Below are 14,274 nucleotides of genomic sequence, written 5' to 3'. Positions count from 1 at the left end.
TTGAGTAGAGCTCGAGAAGGATCTCAACAGGCAGAGGTGGGGGAAGCCTATTCAAGACTTGGACATGGTCTGTTCAAAAGCACAGCAATAGAAAAGGACAAGAAAAGATGGAGGAAAGAAGGTGGGAAATGGAATGCCAAGGTCAGTGGCATCAACAGTCAGTAAAGCATTTGGGTTACAGTATAGAGGAGGAGAAAGAGAACCATGTAGATACAAGGAGAAAGGAAAGCTAGAGCAGAGTTTGGGAGGCCTTGAATGCTAAGTTAATGATATTACATATTATTGTCTAGGTTGTGCAATTTGACAGATGGTTCTCAAGCAAGGAATCATTCTACCTACAGGAAAATTATTTTCTCAATGGATTGAAGGGGGGGAAAAACCAGAAACAAGAGGTCCACTATTTAGGGGGCTATTCTACAGGCCAACTAGGACAGAATAAGGACCTGACTGAAGTTGGTGGGAGTGGGCATGAAGAAGAAAAGATGAATGTGTGAGAACTTTCAGAGACAGAATCAACAGGACCAACAGCTTACAGAGGCAGTGGAGGCGTATGGGAGGGAGGGAGGGGTTAGGGTCAGCATAGAGCCACCTCTGAGTTTTCAAGTCTAGGTGATTGGATTAAGGGTAATTTCATCTACAGAGAGAGAAATAGAATCAGTATTAAAGTTTTCATTCTTGTTTTTTTGAGGGCACATTTCAATTCTTTGAAAATGATAGTTCTTCTTAGAATGCATGTGATAACTTCCCAGTAACCAGAACACCCTTCTTCACAACCATAATGGATAGTAGAATATATCATATATAAGTGCTAGGGCGATTGGGGAACATTTTTTCATTCAAAGCAATTAATACTGGAAGTAAAAAATATATATATTTACCCATCCTCCTTTTTTATTCTTTGTTTCCCCTTGCCTTTTTCCCACCCTGCTTTGCTACCAAAGTATAGATGCCATTATCTCCTCTGAGGATTTGGGGTATGAGCCCAGAATTAAGTAGTATTGAACTGGTAATGATTCTAGGGCCATATATCTAGAGTTGTAAAGGACTTTAGAGGCCATGGAGTCCAGCCTCCTCAGTTTAGATAAGGAAGTGGAGGCCTGAAGATGTTACCTCCTGAATGTCATAGAGCAGCAAGTGTCAAAGGCAAGGTTCAAGCCAGTCCAGGGAGTTAAATCAGTGTCCTCCCTCTCCAAGTCCAACAACACGTTCTTTGTACCTTGTTGCCTTCTTATTTGATCTTATGGAAACCAAGCCTCTTTTGTGACTTCTCTTTCCCAGCAGTCTCTTTTTCCACTCCTCACACAGAAATGACCCCAGTGTTCTCCCTAAACACTGGACCCTCATGAGGTCTGGTTAGAATTGCTCTCTCTCAACCTGTCTCCTTCCCTTTCTCAGCAAGTGCTGGTTTCAAGTGTTGCCTACTCCTTGTTCCAGATGACATTAAAAAGACACAGAAATGTAAATTTTCTAGTGGCAAAATACAGTACGAGGGGGGAAAACTTTAATCAAATGGGTGTACTCTCAAGGGGACCAAGTACTTCATTTTAATTCATCATTTCCCTTTGATGAAAACTTTAGTGAATTTTTTATTATGTAGAATTTATATGAAGCTAGAGTTTAGGTAATCAGTTTTAATATTTATACACTTAGGGAAAAAATGGGAATCATTAGTAAAGCATGCATAATTAATGAATTAAATTACATTTTTTCCTTTGTTTTCCTTCAGGTACAAGGAAATGCTAGATCTGGTGATCTCACCCAGCCTGACTGTAAACAGCCATTACTCTGATAGACTGACGTCCAACCTTTCTGACATTGGTGCTCTGTCTCCCCATGACATAGGAGGTAGGCTTATGGTCTCTTTGTGGTTTGTTCTTGCCAGGGGTCACTAATGGGCCCAAGTTGTGGGTCAGCCTCCAAACTTGATTCTATTCTTGCAAAATTACAACCTGCCTGACATCTTTTTTTCTCCAGTCCTCTGAGCAACAGTGAGGATAGTCCTCTGATAGTTACCCAGAGATTTGACAGTCATCAGATGTGGAAACGCCTACAAACCCACTTTTAAAATTGTCCTCTTCTGAGTGGAAACAATTCAAAATTGCAAGTGACAAACAGTGTAGCAGTTTGTGGCTCTTAGCCCACAGATGCCAATTAAGCATTAAGTGTGATTTCCAGGACCAAACCTACATCTTCTCAGAATCACAGACCAAGTCTGTATACAGTCAGTTCCCAGAAGCAGTGGGCCTGTTGCTTATGGGGTTTTCATCCCAGGACAAAAGCTTGTCTGCCTCTTGTTTCTAGATCAGCTTGAGTCAAGGAAGCACAGGAATGTTAAATCTGTTTAAAAAATTATTGGCAAATGATGCAGAGGAACTAGTTCTTGCTAGTACAATTCCAGCTATTGTTTGCTCTGCTTGGGATCTGTCAGCCTTCCTGCTAGAAGAGAAGTTAGTAAGAGGCATTAAGCTATTATGTTTAACCACTGATTTTAACCCCTTGTGAGGACTATTTACTGTAGGTGTTTTGAAAACCCTCTTATTTCACCATAGTTAACTGGGTTTGATGACAGCTTACAGAATGTGAATGCCACAAAACAAGGTTGGCTGGAAGGGCCAGCATGAGGGGGAAACCGACATTTTCAATCCACATTTGCTGTCAGATATCAAATCATTAGAAATGCATTTTTAAGGAAATTGAGACCTCAGCAAAGTCAGGTTTTATGGCCCATAAAACACAAAATGTTAAAGTGGGAAGAAACCTTAAGAACATAGAATATTGAGAGCTAGAGCTGGCAAAAACCTTGGGAATCATCTAGCCCAGTGTTCTAGTCTATGGGGAGCATGACTTTGGTTTTTTAATGTTTTGATAACTGTATAATTGGTTTTCTTTATGATTTTATATATAGCACTCAATGCATTTAACAACATTTTGGGTAGAGATCTATAGGCTTCATCAAACTGGCAAAGAGGCCCATAACAAAAACAAAGTGACAAACACCTCTGTCCAATGTTTTCATTTTATAAAAGGGGAAATTAAAGCCCAGAACAGGAAAGTAACTTGTACAACATTATAGAGTTGATTGAGTGGCAGCCAGGTGGCACAGAGTTCAAATTTGGCCTTAAATACTTAGTAGCTAGGCAAATCACTTAATCCTGTTTGCCTCAGCTTTCTCATCTGTAAATGAGTTGGAAAGGGAATGACAAACCATTCTAGAATCTTTGCCAAGAAAACCCCAAATAGGATCATCAAACATCAGACATGGCCAAACAGCAATAGAATTGATTAGTGGCAAAGGACAGGGAGGTTGTAATGGGGTTAAACCTTTTTTATAAAGCCCTCATCATTGTGGGTAGCAAAAAAGCTGAATCTTGATTTGTGAAGGCAATAGGACAAGAATGTTGAATAACTTTCCTGAAAAAAGAACACTGGCTTCTTGATTTTGCTCTAGAGAGCTTGGTAGGGGGAAGTATTGTAGGCTCCCTAGGATTCATGGATGTGGTCAAAAAAATTCCCTGTAAATTATTTAGAAACAGAGTTGCATTGATTATGTGCAAGCAGGTTAAAGATTATGTTGGGCTTTCTCTCTCCTGAGTGAAACAAACACAGGGAGTGAGTATCAGAGATAATGGCAAAAAATATATTTAACATATTGGTTGCTAGCTCGCTAGAAATGGGCGACACCAGTTTGTAATTGAAGGAGGATCAGATTGAGAACTTGGAGATCTGGAATCTAGTCCTGCCTCTGCTCACTAGCAGTGTGACCTTTGGCAAATCTGTCCATATTTCTGGGTATAAGTTCCCCATTTAGAAAAATGAGAGAGGGGGACTAGTATTATTGCTAGCTCCAAAATTTTTATGAGTTCATTGCATCTGATTCTTTTGCTTCTGCCATATCCATTTAGTTGCCAAGTCTTGTCCATTCCTTTCAGAGGGCTATAAATCACACAATACTTTTGTAATGAGCATTAGCCTTCAGAAAAAAAGCAGCAATAGTTTCCAGATATGCACATCAGAAGCTGTCCCAGATTCCTCTCTTCCTTCTCTTTTTCTTCTAGATGAGTTTCTAGTCTCAATTAGTCAAAATGTTGTGTTAAACCCTTAGACTAGTCGTGTCTATCTCAAAAAGATCTAGAGGAATAAACTGTGCATAAGAATTCAGGAGGGCATACATATTGACTTAGAATTAACAATCTCTATGGCCCATTATATATTTACTTACTTTGACAAATATTTCCTGTTTGTATTTTAATCTCATTCAGATTCCCTGGGAGTGTTGCCCCCACAATGTGCTTGATATTCTGCTTAAGACAATTTACTAAACTTCTCTGGGTCTTAGATTCCTGATCCATGAAATAAAGGACTTGAATTGGATCATCCCTAAGATCACTCCAGCTCATATATTCTAAATGCCAAAGTCCCTTCCATCTCTAAAATTCTTTTGGTTTCAAATTTTAGAACATCCAGGTATAATTCAGCCACTCTTGACCATATAAAAGGAGAAACTACCTTGAAGACTTTGCTTTCAATAAAATCATAATGACCTCTACCTGATGAGGAGGTCCATCCAAATGAGCCAGTTAAAGACAAAAGGAACTGTTGAATTCAGAGTGACAACTTGAAGCCACTTGAGAGATTATTTAGTTAACCCCCTCATTTTATAGAGTAGGAAATATATCCTTTTCCCATTGCATTAAAGAAAGAACGTCTTAGGAGCTAGAATCTGTAAAGGATCCCTGAGAAGGAGAATGGGAAAAGTCGCTACTAAATTCAGAAATGGCAAGTCTTGTAATATCCTATTACATAAACTAGTTTCTTTCAGTGCTTTGTTAGACTGGAGCTAAGCTCCACTGAATCTGCAGGAGAAATTCTATACTTCAGCGTGCTCACTAAGTGCCAAATTAAGCCACTGTTGGCTGACCTATTTCCCCCCTTTGCCTTGCATCCTGTATTCATTCATTCCTTTAGTAAGGATTGTCCTGAGTACCTACTGTGTGCTGGACACTATGTACTATATACAGAAAGAGGTCTGCCACACTCTCTGCCAAGCTAAAGTTGCTTCTGGGGTGTTTGGGTAGGGAGCTTTGTAATGCTTGTATTAGAAGAGAATTCCTGATCCTTTTTTTAAAAACCCTTACCTTCTGTCTTAGAATCTATACTAAGTGGCTGTTCCAAGGCACAAGAATGGTAAGAGATATACAATTGGAATTAAGTTATTTGCCCAATTGAATCCAGAACCTCCAGTCTCCAGGTCTGGGGCTCTCGTTCACTGAACACCTGTACTCTGATCTCCTCTGAAGGAAATTATGCTTAAACTAAAAGGAGCCCCTACTAATACTTAGTGTTTTATGTTATTTTATCTTTTTTAATTTCATTGCAACCTTTTGGTTTTTTATCACCATCATTTCTGAATATATCTTGCCCTACTCTTCTCTGCAAAGAGTCATCCTTTGTGACAAATAAAGAGGGGAAAAGATTAATTCAGAAAAACTAATCCACACATCCACCATGTCTTACTATATGTAGTATTCTACACTCATAGTCTTCACTTCTTCAGGGAAGAGAAAAAGAGTATCCATTAATATCATAATCATATGAAAAATAAAAATTTAAATAAATATGTTGTAATTAACCCTTTCATTAAAAATAATATCTTGCATCTGTATTCAAGATACCCAAATATGAACTGTCATATCTGATAATAACCATATGAGATCCAATTTTACACTTCAAGAACATGAACCCAAAGATGAAATGACTTGCTCAAAATCACACAGTTAATTGATGGAAGAAGCTGACCTAGGATGGGTCCTAGGACTGAATAAAACTAGGACTGACTAACAGGATCAGAACTTTTTCCTATTCTGCCTTTTTGCCTGTAATGTGATATAAGGAAGAGAATCATAGATTTAGAGTGGGAGGGGACCTTAGATCCAACTCCCATTTTATAGATATGATTTCTCTAACCTGAGATTAAGAGAAATTAAGTTACTTACCCAGTATCACAAAAGGAATGAAGTGGCAAAACTAACCAGTAAGGAGCAGAGAACCCATGTATTAGGACTTTAGATTCATTGCTTTTTCCACTGATGAAATGGGTGGGTGTAGAAGATGTTGGGACCTGAGTTAGCCAGACCTTAGATTGAACTAGTGGTATGGCAAGCCTCAGTGTCTTCACCTCACAAGATTGTTACAAAAAATATATACTTTGTAAACCTTTAAGTACTCTATAAAAGGTGAGATATTTATTGTTACTTATTATCATATGCTAAATTCCTCTTTTCTTCAGTGAATCACTGTCCCTGGCCATGAATATTCCTGTTCTCTGCAGAGAAGAGGTGATGGGTTTGTGGTATTCTTGCATTTGGGAGGGTAGAACAAAAAAGCTTCTTACAATAAAATTAATTGAATCAGAATTAATGTAATTCCTTTCCATGTTTACAAGAAGCCATCTCCAGTACCTAGATTAGTTATCACATTCTAGGTGGCCACTTTTGGCCCACTTTTCCAATAATTAGTTTACTAATCCCCCTATGAGAGGAGAAGAATGTGAGCCTTGGAAATTGAGATGCAGAGATTTTAATGGCTTAGGCAAGACTCTTCTGAGAGAATCCACCACAAGATCTGGGTAAGAATTCAGGCGTCTGTAGTGCTGCATGCCAGTCACTGCTCCTATACCAGACTCAGGAATGAAAAAACAACTTTCGGGCATCCTAAAAGACAAAATCTACAATTTAGCCACACTATTTGATGTCTCCCCTACTGCCAATCAAGAAAAAAATAAAATATTAGAATTTGAAATTTCATAAATCAATAGAAAAGGGGAAGCTAAATGGATTGGTAGTTAGGGTGCTACGCCTGGAGTTGGGAGGACCTGCATTCAGATGTGGTCTCAGACACTTTCTAATATGTGACCCCTTGGAAAATCACTTAATCCCAGTTGCCTTACCCCTAGAAGGTGGTTCTGAGGAAAGGAGTAAATAGATGTGTCTCTTTAGCAGTTATTAAGTCTTTTGTCAAGTTTAGTGTTCCTGGAGTTTGGGCTGGGAAGGTTGGGAGTGAAGAGGGAATGTGAAAACTGAAACAAAAAGATTGAAACTTCTTTTAAACCCACCCAAAATGATTTCATTTTGACGCTTCCGGGAGCGGGGGAGAGTTTTTCTGTACCATGTCTCCCTCATATAACCTTTCCTAGGTTTTGGGGGGAATGACAAAGGAGGGGAATTGCACTTTTACAAAGGCATATATTCATATATATGGGATAATAGCAGGCAGGAGACACAATTTTCCAACAAGACTGAGAGAAGATTAAGAGGGAAAAGAAACCAGAAGTGGTGAAACTCGTGTATGTATATATATATATATATATATGTATATATATATATATATCACCCATATTAGTTGGTGGGAAAGTATTCAATCCAAATTTATGGAATGACAAGTTAACCAGAGCCCATAGGAATATTTCCATATAGTTACATTTTATACAGATTTGCATATTTCATTAAATAAAACATGTTCAAAATGTTTGAATTTACCAAGCTATGTATTACTGAGTTCTTTTTTCATATGGGGCATCGTAATGAGACTTCATTCTGTAGTTCTAGGGAAGGACATCATAAGGAATAGACTATGAGGCCAAGGGAACTCATTGAAGGTGGATATAGACTGATTCCTGGAATACTCTCCCTCCTCACGTCAGACTCCTAGCTTCCCTTGGGGCTCTTCAAATCTGACCTGGAAAAAAATAGAATCAAGCTGTAATCCTTGCCCATATGATGTTCATAATCTGGAATGGGGTTCTTGCCCTTTTTCATGACACATACCCTTTGGCACTCTAGTGAAGTCTATGATCTTGCCTTTTGAAATTATGTGTTTAAGTACATAAAATAAAATGTATAGGACTACAAAAGAAATTAAAGTATTTTTCCTGAGTTCACAGACTCTCCTGAAATCTATTCACAGACCTTAGGTTACAAATCCCTAATCTGAGAATAGGGTGATACCTCCCCGTTCCCCTATATTATTCCTACAATACAAAATAAAATGAGCTATACCGGGAGATAGAATGTAGTATTCAAAGCCTGAGGGGGAGAAAGTTCCTTCTGAAGGGCAGGATGTCAAGTGTAGAGAACTGCAATATTTATGATAGATAAATTATAGAGGGAGGTGGGGTGGGTGTGGGGGTGTAGGTGTGTAGGTGTAGTAGGAGTAAGAGTAAGATAATTGACAACAAGGGGCTTGGACTCTTTACTAGTCTTCTTACACTTTACTCCCTGGCATGTATTCTTTGGTCCAGTGACACCAGCCCCCGACTATTAACATGAATAAGACATCTCTCAACTCCAATTATTCTCCAGACCTAGAACAGTCTCCCTCCTCCACTCTGAACACTGACTTCCCTGGCTTCCTTTTCAAGTCCCAGCAAAAATCCCAGCTCCTACAAGAAGCCTTCCCCAACCCCTCTTAATTCCAGCATGTCCTCTCTTTTAATTATCTCCTTTTTATCCTGTATATGACTTGTTTGTACATAGTTGTTTGCTGTCTTGGTTTACTGTCTTTTGCCTGTTTTGGTATTCCCAGTGTATAGCCCAGTGCCCAGCACATCATTGATACTTACTAAAGGCTTATAGACTATTTTGTGAATTTCTCTTATGGAACTATGTCCACAAAATAGAAGAAAACCCTTGGCTTTCTCCTTTCCTCCTTACAGTTAGTGAACTCATCTCCTTTGGGTATAATTATCGTATCTATGCAGATACTTCCTCAGTCTTCTCTGTCTCTTTGTGTCTGTCTTTCTGTCTCTGTCTCTGTCTCTGTCTCTCTCTCTCTCTCTCTCTCTCTGTCTCATCTCTCTCCCTCCCTCTCCTTCTCTCTTCCTGCCATCTCTCTCCACCCCTTCTTCCCTTCCTCCTCTCCCACTTTCTCCCTCTCACTTCCCCCCCAAGTCTTCTCTGTTCCACCTTCCCCAAATCTCTATATCTATGTCCACCACTCAACTATTGTAACCTCAATTCAAGTTTTTATCATTCCTCTCCTGAACTCTTACAATAGCCTCCTCATTTGTTCTCCTTGTCTCCAGTTTCTCCCCACATTCTCCATATAACTGCCAATGATATTTCTAAAACATCAGTCTGATCTTGTCACTCCTCTACTCAAGAAGCTCCAGTGGCTCCCTCTTGTCTTGGTATAAAATACAGAGGCCTCAATTTTCCAACTAAAGTTCTTCATAGTCTAGCTTCTACCTCTCTTTTCAGGCTGATGACCCCTATATGCCCCTCGCAGATTCTTCATACCAGCCTAATTGACCTGTTTGATATCCTTCATACAACTACTCTTACTTCCTCCTTCTCTCCTTCTGCACAGACTGTCCACCATGCCTTTAGTAACGTTCTGCCTTACAAACACTGCCCTTTATTATCTTTCTGTCTTGGAAATGCTTGTTCCTCCCAGACAGGGCTTCCCTGATTCTCCATTTTGACTGCCTCCCAGATTACTTTGAGTTTATCTTGTATGTATTTTGTATTTATTATTTGTGTACATGTTGCTTCCCCTCAGTAAAAGGCAAAACTCTCTGGCCTCAGCCACTTCCTAGCTGTGTGACCCTGGGCAAGTCACTTAACCCCCATTGTCTAGCCCTTAACACTTCTGCCATGGAACTAACACACAATACTAATTTTAAGACAGAAGGTGAGTTTTTGGTTTTGTTGTTGTTGGATTTTTTAAATAAAATTTTTAAAAAGACATTCCTTGGGTATAGAAATTGCTTTGTGGTTTTTGTTTTGTTTTGGTATCTTGAGCACCTATTATGGTACCTGATAGCTAGCAGACACATTTTTTTGAAAGTTTAATTGAATAATAAATGTTTAAATGAAGGACTGACTTCAACTCAATTGGGAAAGACAACCATGACCTTCCACAGCTCTAGAAAGGTCCTTGCCTCACTCCAAGGTAGGATTGAAGTTTTCTCTGTGAGATAGATTTGGGCGTCTTGTGTAGGATTATAATTGAAATTCATCTGAATTTTCACTATTGTCTTAACAGCCAGAGACTTGCAAGCAGAGTCAAGACAATGCAGAAAACAGGGCCTTTGAGTGCTTTTCTCCAAACTAGCTTTTAAAAAAAAATAGAGGAGTCCCCTTTTAGCATCTTTCTAGGTTTCTCTTCACGAGTGAGTCAGCATGTGAAACTGAAGTATAAGTTTGCTAGCATGATATATATTATTGATGGTGATAGCCACTTTAATCAAATTTCTCCTCCGTCTCCCTTTTTCTCCTTTCCCCAGGCAACTTCAAACAAGCTTTAGAAATCGTTCCTCCACTCTTCTCACGGTGAGTAGGATTGGTTCAATTTGGAAGCAACCTAATGTCTAAGTTGACAGCTTTATACTTGTGGCTAATGAATGTGTTGAACACAATCCCTGGTACATAGTAGGCACTTTAGAAATGTTTGTAGATTGAATATGTCCCATTCCTTGCTCCAGTGGATAATTTCTTTGAAAAGAACGGATTTAGTGTTTAATAGTTGTTTTTTTTCTTTTAAAAACCTGACCATTAGCAGCTAAGTGGCTCAGGGGATAGAGAGCACCAGGCCCAGAGCGAGGAGGTCTTGGGTTCAAATTTGGCCTCAGACATTTCCTAGCTGTGTGTTGGGCAAGTCACTTACTCCCATTTGCCTGCTCTTCTGCTTTATAACTGTTAGATAACATTGATTCTAAAACAGAAAGTAAGGATTTAAAAACAAAAAGTAAAATATCTGATTGCCAATTTAGTAAAAAGTTTTAGAGTCTTGAAAGCTTTGGGTCTTTGTTGTATCAATTTTTGGTTATTAGACCATACATATATATGTTTATACTCACATGCACACATTATCATGTATTTTAAAAGATCCTACTGCCAATTATTTTTGGGTTTAAGATACAGAGATGAGAGACTTAAAGAGCATTAGAAGAGACTGGGAATCCTCATTTGCAGCCCCACTTCACCCCCATTTTACAGCAAAGCAAACTGAGACCTTAAAGTGAGCCATGACTTACATAAAATCATGAAGAGAATTATTGGCAGAGCTATTGATTACAACACTTTAGAACCAATCCTTTTTTTTTTCCATTATGGTATACTAGAAAACATGCTGAGCTTGATGTCAGAAGTTACTTATTACCTATATGACCTAGGAAAAGCCATTTCTCCCAAATTAAACCTTTCCCAATTCCCCCAGCTACTGATCCCCTCCCCTAAAAAAATTATCTTGTATTTATTTTGTAAATCAACAAAATTTTATTAAGCACCTACTATGTGTACGGTACTGTGCTAGGTTCTAAAGGTAAGAGTTCAGAGAAGGAAACAACCCCTGCTCTTAAGGAGCCTGCATTCTAATGGACTATAGAAATAGAGACAGCAGAAATTGAAAATGAAAAAAATATCAAATAGTTAAATTTTAGGAGGATCAGACAAGATTTTCTACAGAAGATAGTGCTGAGCTGTGTTTTAAAAGGAAGACTAACTCTATGAGGCAGAGGTAAGGAGGAAATACACTCCAGGAAGGTAGGAGAAGTAGGGCAAAGGCAAAGCATTGAAAGACAGAAGATCATGGATAGCCAAGATGTCCTCTTTCTTCAGCACAAAGGGTCAAGAGATGTAATATCCAATGGGGTTGGAAAGATAGGTTGAACCAGACTACGGTGTGTTTAATAAACTAAACAGAGAGAGTAGCTAGGTGGCTCAGTGGATTGAGAACCAGATCCTGGGTTCAAATCTGGCCTCAGATACTTCCTAGCTATATTACCCTATCCCTTATCACTCTTCTGTCTTAGAATTAATACTTAATGGTCTCAGTGGATAGAGACACAGACCTAAACACAGGAGATCCTGGGTTCAAATGTGGTCTCAGACCCTCCCTATCTGTGTGACCCTGGGTAAGTGCCTTCACCCCCATTGCCTAGTCCTTACTGCTCTTCTACCTTGGAATCGATACACAGTATTGATTCTAAGATGGGAGCTAAGGGTTGTTGGGCTTTTTTTTTTTAATTAAACAGAAGTTTGTAAATCATCCTATAGTCAATAGGAAACTGTTGGAATTGATAAAATGGGGGAGTCATAGGGTCAAACCTCCACATAAAGAAAATTCTTTGGGCATCAGTGTGTAGGATGGATTAGAGTAGTGGGACACCCAATTAGGAGTCAATTGCAATAAATTTAATTGGAGATGATGAAGATTTAAATTACGACTAGACACTGTGAATCAGCTGTGCAAAGTGTTACAGAGGTAGAGATGGCAAGATTTGGCAAGTGATTGGATATGTGAGGTGTGGGACAGCAATGAGTCAAGAATAATACTAAGATTATGAATATGAGAGAGTGCAAGGAACAGAATGCTTTCAACAGAAAGAGTGAAGTTTGAGAAAGAAGGGTTTGGGGAAGAACATAAACGAGTTCTGTTTTGGGCATGAGAATCTGAGGTGTCTCAGGGATATTCACACTGAAATGTCCAAAAGGCAACATATGATACAAGGCTTTAACTCGGGGAAGAGACTGGGTCAGTACATGGAAATAGAGATATATAAGTTATCCGTATAGAAGTGGTAGTTAAACCTACATGAAATGATGGAGTTACAAGAGAGTATAGAGGTAGAAGAGGACCTAGGGCAGAGCATTTGGGACCATCCACTATGACGTGGATGATGAGCCAGCAAAGGGGACTAAGAAGGAACAGTTAGCCATGTAGGAGGTGAACCAAAAGAAATTCATATTTTAAAAAACACAGGAGAGAGGATTCAGGAGGAGAAAGCAGTCAGCAATGCCAAATATAACAGATAGATTGATAATTTACATGAGAACTGAGAGGGAAACCCATCAGATCTGTCCCTTAAAAGACACTGGAATAAAATTCACTGGAAAATAATTGTCTCTATTAGAGGAGACGGTTCTGTGGACAAAGATGGGGCACAGGGATGCTAGAGAAACTTCAACAATATAAAAACAAAAATTAACAGTAAAAATTTAGTTTTTTAAAAAGGGAACAAAGAGATCGTTGGTAACTTGGCAAGAGTGGAGAGGGGACAATTTTTAGTTTGATGAAGTCAGAAGCCAAATTGCAAAGGACTGAGGAGTGAAAATAGTAAGTAAAAGTAACAAGCAAAGTACATGCGTGCCCATGCACGCACAGTGCACTTTTCATATGAATGTGTATCTACATGTGTATTTAAGTAGAATGCAGATATGACTATATTGTCTTAATATGTTTGTCAGTGTATAAATATACATCGCTATATGATATATTTTATCTGTATTTAGATATGTAGATATAAGTTGTTCTTGGATATACATAGATAGACATAGGAAAGAGGCAGTACAACTAACTTTGAAGCCAATAAGCCATGAGTTCAAGTCCTATTTCTGATACATCCTGGCTGTATGACCCAAAACAAGGCATTGCAAACTTTAAAGTACTCCATAAATATTAGGACTTATCATTATTATTATTGTCATTTTCATCATTATTACTTAACTTCTCTGTGTTTAAGAATGTAAGTTACAAAGAGGGCAGCCTTAGTGAAGAACTTTTCCTACCCAGAAGTTGCTTATATCAATGAAATCACAGGGCTAATCCCTCTCCCTGCCCCTGCTCTGTGTACATATCGTCTTTGTTTCCTCAGGACCTAGCACAGTTCCTGGTACCCAAAAAGTGCTTACTAGACACTTGGTGGTTGGTTGTTTGAGCTGTGGGGTGTGGACAAGATTACTCTAAAGTCCTGTCCAACTGCAAATCCTGTCAACATGCAGTGCTTTATGGTTAAAACTCTTTACCTTTGTTCTTAAAATCACATTTTGTTCTTAAAAATTCCCAAATTAAGGGGCAGCTAGGTGGCTCAGTGGATAGAGAACTAAGCCTGGAGATGAGAGGTCCTGGGTTAAAATATAGCTTCAGATACTTCCTGGCTGTGTGACCCTGAGCAAGTCACCTAACCTCAGTTACCTAGCCCTTTTTGTCTCTTCTACTTTGAAACCAATACTTAGCATCAATTCTAAGGCAGAAAGTAAGGGTTTCTTGGGTTGTTGTTTTTTTAATCATGAGTTAAGTAATGAATATGACATAATCCCTATTTTACAGATGAGAAAACTGAGGCTTAGAAGAAAGTGTTTAAACAAGAGCTCTAAGTGACAAATCCAGTCCTTGAATCCACCTGGATCTAATGTCTTGTTCTGCCCAGCTGATCTGGGAATAAGCAATTATAAGCAAACACAATATAAGGAAAATGTTCAAATACAATTTGAGATG

At 38.8% G+C, this 14,274-nt stretch overlaps 1 protein-coding gene across 1 annotated transcript in view; it reads left to right on the top strand.

Moving 5' to 3' along the window:
• The window catches only part of EYA2 (EYA transcriptional coactivator and phosphatase 2), a 264,430-nt gene that overhangs the window by 92,209 nt on the left and 157,947 nt on the right, over positions 1 to 14,274 (top strand). The window contains exons 2-3 of the mRNA XM_007475803.3: positions 1,727 to 1,845; positions 10,283 to 10,328. Coding sequence (XP_007475865.1) covers positions 1,737 to 1,845; positions 10,283 to 10,328 — 155 coding nt within the window. The 5' untranslated portion in view covers positions 1,727 to 1,736. The remainder of the gene's footprint in view (positions 1 to 1,726; positions 1,846 to 10,282; positions 10,329 to 14,274) is intronic.

The sequence above is a fragment of the Monodelphis domestica genome, chromosome 1, assembly GCF_027887165.1.
Source record: "Monodelphis domestica isolate mMonDom1 chromosome 1, mMonDom1.pri, whole genome shotgun sequence".
Classification (NCBI taxonomy): domain Eukaryota; kingdom Metazoa; phylum Chordata; class Mammalia; order Didelphimorphia; family Didelphidae; genus Monodelphis; species Monodelphis domestica.
Note: the sequence above shows the minus strand (reverse complement) of the source record. Positions and strands in the feature narration are given on the sequence as shown.